This window comes from Acanthopagrus latus, chromosome 12 (assembly GCF_904848185.1).
Source record: "Acanthopagrus latus isolate v.2019 chromosome 12, fAcaLat1.1, whole genome shotgun sequence".
Taxonomy (NCBI): domain Eukaryota; kingdom Metazoa; phylum Chordata; class Actinopteri; order Spariformes; family Sparidae; genus Acanthopagrus; species Acanthopagrus latus.
Window position 1 is genome coordinate 17,579,395 of NC_051050.1, and position 11,338 is coordinate 17,590,732.

Here is an 11,338-nt window from a genome sequence, read left to right on the forward strand (position 1 = left end):
TGTACACGATGAAAGGAGAAATTCACAATAAATGGGTTCAAAGTGAGATTTTTCGAAAATCCAGAATAATGGGGAAGCTGTTTTTGTATGCACATGTATGTAAAACATAGATATATGATGCTGTTGCCCCAACCTCACGTCTCTAAACCTGGACAAGCCAAATCAAAGCTGTCTGCACGGCTGCATACCGATAATAATAAAACAAGACAACATGTTTTGTAAGTTCATTTCTCAAAGTAACAAGGAAGATGCCGCCTGTAGGACATTCGCTCTTTTTCACTTTATTGCGTCAAAGCTAATATTTTTGCATCATGCACTTAAATAGCTGCACATTTCACATGCTGCATACACGTTCCTCTTCCATCAGTTTACCAGCTTCATGCTTTTTTTCCTTTTTTTTTTTAGTAAGTTGGTACAAAACACTTCTGGAACAATCTTGACAGACAAAGACACTTGCAACTAGACTGATTCAGTATAAAGTGAGAAAAGTATAGAGGAGATTTTTGGTAACATGTCATTTGAAAAGTCTGCCTGCGCAAAGTGATGGTCGACTTTTTTTTTTTTTTTGTTCACGAGTGTTTCCTCTTACTGCTTACTTCACACTTCCACTCCACAGATATTGTACTATTTGGTTCATTACATTTTTCCTACAACTTTACCAGTTAATTTTGCAGATTGCATTTGGCATCAGAGTCAAAGTGGCACATTTTTAGATTTAATACAAATATTTAAACAAACAAACAAACAAAAAAAAATGATTCCAATAATCAGAAAAATGCTGAATATCGGATCTTATAATGAGCCAAACAGGTAATCAGCTGACTCTGAGCATACAGTGAATACATACATATCAATATACTTACTTAGATTATTACTTTTGACACTTAAGTTCATTTAAAAGGTCCTATTCACATGAGTCCCTTTCACCAAAGCAATATCTCAACATGATATATTGCTTTTATTCAAGTACGAATATTGGGAACTTTGTTTTACAACCCTGACCAGTAATAAACATTTTTGAATGTTAAGGTCAAGTTGCCATTTTTGCCACGTGTAAATGTTTACTTGGCAAGTGCGAGCTTACAACACTGATGAAAGAAAATACTGTATATAACGTTTCCATAGTGGGAAATATTACATCATCAGATAAAGACCATTTAATTAAATAGAGCTGATAATCGGAAGCCAAACTGCTTTCATTGATTCGATGAGAACAATCCTCGGTGTGCTCTGATACAGCAGGTGGTGGAAGAACACTAGAAGACTACAGTTTTAGAGGAATACAACGCAATTACTTTGTGCGCTAACAGGACAGGATTATAAGTAAAATCAGATAAAATGTCAAAATTACCGGTTATCTTATCAGAACCGGCCTTTAGAAGCAGGTAATTATCGGTCACTGGTCATGCGTCCCAACTGTACAGTCATGGTGAAGCATTGTTGGATATTAGTCTGTACTGCTGAATATAAGATGAGCGTGTTCAACAAAGATTAATGGTTTCCTAATTTGTAGTGAGTCGTTCATGTCCAACAAAGCACATAAGTATGTTCATGAGTCGTCACGTATGCTCATATATAGATCATCTTTTTAAAAAAAAAAAATAAAAAAAAAAACATGCCACAAAGACTCTAAACCCTGTGAGACGGACGATTTAAATCAGGTGTTACCAAGAGTCTGTCTATCGAACATGCAGCGTGACGATTCAGCACTGAGGCGATGAGACATGATCATTCACCAGCAGGCGGCGCCCTCGCATCGCTGAAAACTCCTGAGCGCCATCAGCGAAGGTTCCTCTCTGGACATTAATGCAGTTTGAACACGATGCTATAATGACAAAAGTCGCATGTTTTGACTCCTCAGCATGTCTCTCATGTCATTACACACGTACATGTACATTTGCAGTTTTCATTACAGCGACTGCACCGTATACTGTCGCATTGCTGAGTAAATACAAAATTACAGAACAGGACGGCGTAGAATAATAAATAACTTCCATTTTTCTTTTCTTTTCTTTTTTTTTTTGCAATTACACTAATGGTTGCCTACAATCATTCTTCATTACGTCACGTTGCGGAGCTGTAATTGCACTTTCAATTCGTTGCAGGAGACGTTTTCACTTCTTATTTGTGTCAGATGGTAAAAATCTGTGACCACAGAGGTAATTGTTTCTTTTCTGTCGAGGGTAAAAAGCACCTTAAGGAGCACCTGCGGAAAAAAACACCTTCAGAACATAATTAAATGTGTTTCTTTCTTTCTTTTTTTTTCTTTTTTTTTTTTACAGATAATAATAATAAACAGGTTTCTAAATGTTTCTTCATCCTTCAGTTAAAAGTGCAACATGTCAGACTTATCAGACGGCTGATTGTTGATTCTCAAACACTGTGGGTGGGTGAACAGCCTCACACACAAACCCACGATGACGCTCAAACATCAACTATCGCAATTTTCCGTAAAAAAAACAACCAAACGTGGAGAGACGTGGCACTCGCTGGGGAGAAATATGACCTGCACTTGACAGAAGAAGCGAAATCGATTGTGTAATTGAGCGCGTTGACCTCAGAGTACACGACCAGTCTGATGCCAGCTGTGGACATTTTAAGCCTCCAAATAATAATGGACGATGCAGACGGAGCGATATCGAGCACTAAAGAGAAGCCGCTGCCCTGCAGCCTCGGCCAAAAAAATAAGTTTACATTTCATTCCTTCATTCTTGATCAATCGCGTCTCGATGAGGTTTTTGGGGACCGACCCCTCGGCTTCCTCAGTCTGTATCTTCCTCCCTTCTTCAGTCTGTTCTGTCAGACTTGAGGACGGCCTGCGTGGCCCCTCCTGCCACCACCGACACCTCTCCAGGGGCCGCGTCCGCCCCCTGCCCCCTCTCCTTCTCCTGCTCCGCCTGCTTGGAGCTCCGCTGGCTCTGGTTGGGGTTGTTCTGGCTGCTCCACGACTTGCTCCTGCTGCGGCTGGGCTCCAGGGCCTGCTTGTGCCCGCTGCCGTTGGCGGAGGCCTTGCCCCGGTAGCAGACGCCGCACACCAGACCCAGGAAGGCCCGCCTCATCTCCCGGCTGGCCAGCGTGTAAATGACCGGGTTCATGGCCGAGTTGAGCACGGCCACGGCGATGAACCAGTCGGCCTTGTAGAGGATGGGGCAGCGGCGCTCGCACGCCACGTCCAGCAGCAGCAGGACGAAGATGGGCGTCCAGCAGGCGATGAAGACCCCGACGACGATGATGACGGTGCGCAGCAGCGACATGGCGTGCTCGGAGTTCCTGTGCTTGCTCACCTTCCGGCTGCTGGACTTTACAAGGATGTAGATGCGGGCGTAGAGGACCGACATGGCCAAGAGCAAGATCATGAATACGATGATGCAGAAGGCGACGTATTTCTTGGTGTAGAGGGGGAGGACGGTGGAGCAGTCGGGGAGGTTGTCCAGGCAGTTCCAGCCGAGAATGGGCAGAGCTCCGAGAGAGATGGCGATCAGCCAGCAGGTTCCTATGAGCAGGAAGACTCTGTAGTTCTTGTTGGCATCATAAGGCCTCATCTTGATCATAGTCAGGTGTCTCTCTATCGCAATAGCCAGGAGGCTGAAGATGGAGGCACCGAGCGCAACGAACATGCTCCCCTCTCTGACGAACCAGAGGGCCGGCGAGAGCTGCAGGGTCTTCTCTCCGGACAGGAGCAGGTTCACCAGGTAGGCCACGCCGGCCAGCATGTCGCACAGCGCCAGGTTGCCGATGAAGTAGTACATGCGGTTGTGGAAGCGGTGGTTCCTCCATATGGCCACCAGCACGGTGAGGTTCTCCAGGACGATGAAGCTGCACACGACGAGGAACACGACGGTCTTGGCGTCCACCCCGCCGGAGCTGGAGCCGATGCTGGGCCGGTGGTCCAGCTTCCCCGTGTAGTTGTAGTGGAGGTGTATCTGAGGGTTGATCATCTTCAGAGAGCCGGACGTCAGGAAAGCGCGGCGAGTCCAGGGTCAGCAGATCCACCGCGTTCGACTGCAGAGAGGGGAGGGAGGGGGAGATGTGAGGACACTCAACACCAGAAACACAAGAAATCAGGGTGTTTTTTTCTTTTCTTTTTTCTTTTCTGATAGCCTGAGTTTTCCAATCCTTCTATTAAAACAATAAGCTTTAACACAAACAAATACCCACAGACAACAACAGACAAATGATAGGACACAGTGTCTACACCTTCAAACACATGATGATGCTGTTTGTTTGTTTGTTTGTTTGTTTGTTGACAGGGTTCTTGGACCACTGCCCCAAACTATCATGGGCTCATTTAAATTACACAAAACAAAACTGTACATTAATCATCACTTCTGATCATCTGTACATTAATTTAACTTCGTTTCTAATCACTATCACGTCTGAACATAACACATCTTGACTCCGAAGTCACTCAGGCCGATCAGACGTGAGTTCTGGAGACTTTTGCGCCGACTGGATCAGTCAGAGTTCAGGCAGAACTGAACTCACCCTGGTGATGCAGCTCGCTGTCCGGGTTCAGTTGCAAGTCAGAGACGCACATTTCATCGCTGGGTGGTCGTTTTCTTCGTGTTTTCCTTGATTGTTTAAAAGTCCAACTTCAGTCCCTTCAGTCCCCGTCTCCGTGGCTCGGCAGCTCCTCATCTTTCGCTGCTTCTCGAGACTCCGGAGCTGGTCGACGGTTGGCTGGAAGTCACACCTCCTCTCCGTCCCCCCACCTCCTCCTCCTCCTCCTGAGAGGCTGGGACGGCTCTGAGGGGTCAGTTCATCCGTGAAGCATGTCAGAGCCTGGAGGTACGTGGAAGGGAGAAATCTTACCCTCTAGTGAGGGAAGTGTTCAACTTTGGCATCTTTGGTACGTTTTGTGGAAATAACACACAAGCGTGTTCAAGCATTTCTTCTCATATTTAGGTGTATTGCCAGTGTATTTCCTCATATTTTGTAATTTGCTCTATATAAGTCAGAACTTGGTTACTGAGGAAAGCCTTAATCTTTGCTTTAATGTTTAGCCTGTACAGCTAAGTGTCGAGCTAAAGTTAGCTATATTAAATTGTAGATGGATAGCTGCATAACTTAAGATGGCTGACTGGCTTGTTGGTGTAAAAACATGATTGCAAGCTTGCTTGAATGTTGAGCCACATTAAGGTAAGAATAATTAGCAATCTTAATTTAGCTATATATAAGATAGCCAGCCAGCTTCCAAGAAAGCTCCAGGCTATCTTAACTGAAGCACGCTAGCTAGCTTAATAATTTAAGATGGCTGACTGGCTTTTTGACGTTAAATAGCTCAAATGATTGCTAGTTTGAAAGTAAATCCCCATTAATTAATGTAAATTTAGCTAGCTTAACTCAAGCTAGCTAGCTAGCTCAGCTTGCTTTAATGTTTCTGCTGATTAACATGAAATAAAGATGTTTAGCTGTCTGTATTTAAGCAAGTAAGCAAAGTAATTTAAGCTAGCTAGCTTGACTTGAAAGTTTAGACTAATACATTGTAAAATGGTTGACTAGCTAGTTAGCTAAATCACTAAAGATTGTTAATTGGCTTGCTTGAGTGTTTAATTAACCTGTTATATGAAAATTTGGCCAAATTGATATGAAAAAAAATTGTCTAGCCATATTAATTTAAAGTAACTAGCTCAAATGTATTGCTAGCTTCCTTGGAAGTTAAGCATAATTGATGTTAAATAGAAAACTAACTATATAAATTTAAGGTAACTAGCTATGTAAGTTTGCTTGAATGTAGCCTATTTAAAGTGAAGTAGTCAACTATATTAATTGAAGCTAGCTTGCTAAATCGTTCAAATCAGGAGTATGGAACTAACCCTCCAGAATAATCAGTTTGTCAGGTTTTATGAGAGTAAATAATGTGTCTGTGGTGACACTTTGCACTGGCACACCTGTAGCAGGCTTTTTCCAAATTTCTAGAGCTAAAGAGAGGAGTTTCTACCTCTGCTATGTAGAGAAACCTAACTTACACAAATGGGAGACAGAGGGTCCATACATTCAAGCAGACTGGCTTGCTTTAATGTTTCATTGCTCTTAAAAAAGCTCAAATTAATTTTACATAGCGAGCTAAATAATTCAAGATCGCTGGTTCCCTTAAATTATTGTAGCTGGCTAGACAGATGAGGTAGATAGATAGATAGATAGATAGATAGACTTTATCAGTCCCATTAGGAAATTGTTGTATTTCAGCAGGCAGTTTATGAAAGAAAACAACCAAGGACTATACTGTGTTGAGTGCACAGTATTGTACACAGTTTATGTATATTTATACAATGCAACAAAGGGTTTGTCTCTAACTTGACCAAAAATAACATGGCCTGTAGTGGCTGACTCTGGTGTGTTCCTGCTCGACAGGACGAAAAAAGAGAAAGGGTGAGGATACGATATGCTGTAAGCGTTTAAGTTAAGACGACTGCAGCCCATCCTTTGTTCTAGTCCTTCTGTTGTGACCTCATATCCAGGAAGGATGGGCAGGGCTGGCAGAAAAGGAGTCTGGGAGGCAGAAAGACAGATGATGACGATGCGGTGAAGTGGGAATCTACACAGCAGCGATGTTAAGACTAAACACAAAAGGACCAGAATGTGACTGAAACAATAAACCTTATTTCCCAAAACTAAATCCAGAAATTACACCCTGAAACGTCAAGTCATGAGCATTGTGCTCTGGATTCGTGCACGATGTGAGCATGACTCAAATGCGAAGAAAACTTTACACGTTGCCAGACACAAAGCTGCTTGCAATTTTCCCCAAACGAAGCACATACTGTACTTTGTCACAGACCAAATCATTAAATAGTAGATCTCTTCCAGTGTCTGTGGTTATTAACCCAGAGGAATGTTTTTGTGCGGTCGAATAAACAGCTGTGGTCTGGCGTCGGTCCATTAGCATTGTTACAGTCACAATTCTCAGTCATTTCCTGCAGGGTCGCGCTGTGCCAGGAGCAATGGGAAAAAATCTGAGGGAAAAAGCCAAATGGTTACTCTGGACCCGCAGCGAAATCTGGGACCAATCACAGAAGTGGGTCCACGTAAAGGCAGCTGGATTAACAGACCGGGAACATGGTCGGAAAATCCTTGGGTTCTTCAGCAAAACTGCAGTGATGTTGGGCGCACATCTGCATTTACATAAACTTTGAGCCAAATATGAAACCATCAGCAAGTACAAACCCATAATATGTGGTCAGAGTGAGTCTATGTCTGTGTGTATTCATAGACTACTGAAGAGGAGCATTGGGTGGAGGGGTTTTTCACTTTTCTGCAGGACCACCCTCACTACTTTGTTGGCAGCCACTTCTATGGTTTAAGTGAGACTGAATGTTCCTGTCATCTCTGACAGCGGGACAGTAATTAAAGTTCTCCATAGCTGCCATTTTCCAGCACCAGGAGCTGCATGACCCCCCCCATATCACCAATACACCATATGTGTGATTTCCTGCTATTATAATGCTATATCATTTGAGCATGAACCTTCAAGCCGCAGCCTCCTCGTTTGAAAGTGCTGCACTATATAACCTTCTCGGTGCCTCACAGCTGGTAAAATCATCCCTCAGGGAAAGTTTCCACTGCGGACTTTACACAGTACAGTGCGCAGGATGTGTGACACTGTGAGGGGCTCGAAGGACTCACATCCTCAATTTAAGTAATTCCACAGTGTAAAACTGCAGTGAATCAGTGACATGCATTCTGCTTCAGTAAAACTACAGAAGAATCAGCACATTTTTACACACAAAATTAAAAGTGCTAATCGTGCATCAGAATGTCCCCCACAGTGGTTATATTATTATGTGTTGCACGATTTAACGTCAGCTGCAAGGAACTTTCATTGGTTTATTGTTTCTGGCGGCCCTTGTGGGTGAAAAGCGACACGAGCTCCACCGCCTGGTTAGGTGTGGGAAAGATCTTCATCTGGCTTGTTTGGGAAGCAAATGAAAGAAAGATGCAACACATTTTCGATAATACTTTTTTCTTTTTTGAACACAGCAAGATGGTAGCGACGAGATCATGTATCTTTTTGTGGCTATGTGTGATTAATAACTGTAATATGATGATGATGAAACAAATTAAACGTAGTGTAGAAGTAGTTTTTATTAACGTTAGCCTTCGGACACCTGCAGCTAACAGCTTCTGTTGCTTGCTACAGTAATAATAATAGGCCAACAGCAAGATAAAGCTTGAACAAGGCCAATTTAGAATGTCACGTTATAAGCGAAGATATTTTATCCTATTACAACGCATCACATTTTATCATACGATCATAATTTTTACAGCTGTCGAGTAAATGTAAGGTAGTAAAACATGTACTTGCTTCTAAAATGTGTTGCATCAGCGTGAAGTAGCAAAAATTGAACGCTTCAATTAATGTACAAGTACCTCAAATTTGTTTTTAAGTACAGCACTTAAATTTACTTAGTTACCTTCAAACTCTGGCAACTCTTTGATAGTTAAAAAAAGTAAAGTGAAGAAAATAATGCAATAGATAATAAAGGTTAGATATTTGGCATAGAAATAAAAAAAATCCCCCCCTTTTTTTTTTTTTGAAGAGTACTTATTCTGTTTCCTGTCTGTATGTATACATTTGAGGCATTTAACTAACTCTTGATCCAGGGCAGTATCATACGAGGGCATCCATTATTCATCATAATGCAATATAAAAGTTAGTGCACACTCACAATTCCTTCACATATTAAGTATTCTCCGGACATTCATAATTGATTACAAAGCAGTTTATGCTACTGGTAACGTAAAAGGCTCCCATTCAAAGCAGAGAACTAATGGTTAAATGAGAATGGCCGGATAGCATAAAGATAAGGGCCCCCGTGCTTTAGTACCAGAAGCGCATTACAAAATCTATTTGGCCGGCATCGCTGCAGCCATTACTTCAGCCCGGGGTTTGCCCTGCGCGAGTTCTCAACCCTTCATTAGAGTGCAGGAGCTGGGGTCAGAGCCGTGGGCAGTGGGCACATCCATGTGCAATTACATGACAGCCGTGCCTTTAATTTCACCCTCGCCATTTTGAGGCAAAAACACGCCCCTGTGAGTCTGGGCTGCAAATCTGAGGCGGACAGTCCCCCTCCTGCCCCGTGGCTTTTGCGGCGGCAGTATTTCGAGGCACGGCGGTCTCTTGCATGCAACTTAACAGAACAAGGCCCTCGGAGTCGCTGCTCAGGCATGATTTTCAGCTGTGGCACAGTTTGGTCTGGGATCTGCCAACTTCAGAGGCCCACACAAACAGAAATAGGCCTCTATTTCCGACACTTCCCTTTTTTCGCTGAAGGGATATTTAGCACTCTCACCTTAACTTCTCTCTGCGCTTTTAATTTTCCCCATCACTTGCTTCCCGCTGAGAGATTAATCAGACGTTTTTTATTGAGATTCTGCGAATGGGCCCAACTTCAGTAATACTTCAGTCGCTCTTCAACAGACTATCTAGTGTCAAACTGGCTGTCATTATCCATACAAGCTTAAATTTAATGGACTGAAATCACTTAACACCGAACAGGGAAAATAACCCAGAAGCCACAGCTTTTCTGTAGTCGACTCTTTTTGAGAACTTCCGTGATAATTGCAGAGTTCCCAGACAAAGATGCCGCCTGCTCTGCCAAAAGTGTAACAGTTAATTTGTAAAATGTAACTGTGATCGCATCTTGTAATTATTCTAACAGCTCAAATAAGGGTTTATAAATCATAACTAATGACTTTATTGATACTTAATTAATTATTTACTTGTGCTTTCTAGATCAGATGTGTTTCTTCTCTCTGTTTTTTTGTAGCAGTTCGACCCAAAAGTTGTCATTAATGTCTTATAACTGACCATGAAAGGATTTGTTTATGTTTTATTAACCATTACTGAAGCCTTTGTTTAAAACTTAAAACCTTTGTAAACAGTTCAACCCGTCTGTGTATGACTTGTTTGAAAGTGGTTAACTTTTAGGAGAGAGTGAAGTCACATTGCCTCAGTGTGTAAACTTAGCTTTTCTGCTCTTTGTTTTGGCAGCTGAGTCGTGCGTGCGTGTTAGTGCATGTGAGTCCTTCTCTTCTCGTCCCTGTGTGACTTTTCAACATGGTTGCCAGGTAAGAAACATACTTTTTACAGCTAAACTTTACGCTTATGTCTTTCTTTCTGAAGACATTTGAGGTGAGAAATCAGCTTTGTAGCAGAGCCTGAGTGATGTATCGTACGCTAGATATAATTTGCTGATATTTGCCTATTACAGATATGTTGTTATTGGCATATATTTTCCACATGAGCACGATTTTCTTTTTTTAGAGATTATTATGCAGAAAAGTAAGTTTGGCGAAAGAAAAGGTTCACAGTTTCAGTGCACTGATATCATTTTAGACCAAGGCCCACCAGCCAAAATCGGCCTGCCACAATGTTCGATATGGCAAGATGATTTGAGCAAGTATGTCCTGGCTCCATTTAGTTTTAATTTTGGCGAGAGAAAATATTTGGGTACCCCTGTTTTAGAACATAAAGTTTATTGGTTAATAGAAAACATCCTGCCTTTATTACATGTCTTTTCTGAAGCAAGTATTTTGAAAAACCACATTCGAGGGATCATCGGAAAAAATGGAATCAGGGTCAGCCCCAGAAAATCCCCAGAAAATCTAGTATCAGTTGAGCTGTACTGCTTAGTAACAAAGTACTGATTCATGTTTGATCAGTACTGCACAGTTTGACAGATACTTGTCATAAACACTGCCTAGTTTTACAGTCTGATCTTGAGATTTGTGGGCCGTGTGGGTACAAATGCCACCTTCTTCTTTTGAGTAAACAAACCTGTGCAGTCGTTTCAGGCCGCGATGCTGGTGCTCTTGTTTATGCATCTTTTTTATGTTCTGAAAATCCCCATTGCATCAGAATCTTTTTATTATCTTGAGTTAATAGAACCTTCAGGGAAGTGGTCGATTCTCAGTAAGACTGAAATGCAAAATTCAGATGCTTTCTGTGTACTGTACATCGTCAAAAAAGGGAAGTGTGGATAGTCAGACTTTAAAACCACTTTTCTTAGCAGTGCTTTAAATGGAGCTCCTGGTATTTATTTTAACACTGTCTTGACCTTATGTTGAGACTGTATTCTGTCTTATATTTAGGGTGTCAATCCAGGCTACTACGCTGCATCCACGCCAGGCAGCGTGCCATTTTCTTTCCGTTTTGTTGAGTGCAAGTGCACTGGCCTTCCAGACAGTTAATGTGAGTCTACAGAGATAGTCCATTTATCATGAGGTCAGGCAAGACTTTTCTTCTCTCAGTCCCATTAGGTCTGCAGTACTGAGAGCTTGTTGTATTGATGTCCAGTCGTTGGTCATTCCCTGTTACTGCTCAATGGATGGCTAT

At 42.3% G+C, this 11,338-nt stretch overlaps 1 protein-coding gene across 1 annotated transcript; it reads right to left on the bottom strand.

The window, feature by feature from the left end:
• Positions 1–258: 258 nt before the first annotated feature.
• On the bottom strand, positions 259–4,623 carry LOC119030499 (sphingosine 1-phosphate receptor 3). The gene is made up of 2 exons (XM_037118152.1): positions 4,486–4,623; positions 259–4,002 (listed from the first exon to the last, which is right to left on the bottom strand). The coding sequence occupies exon 2, from the start codon at positions 3,936–3,938 to the stop codon at positions 2,787–2,789; it is 1,152 nt and encodes a 383-aa protein (XP_036974047.1). The 5' UTR covers positions 3,939–4,002; positions 4,486–4,623; the 3' UTR covers positions 259–2,786.
• Positions 4,624–11,338: the final 6,715 nt, after the last annotated feature.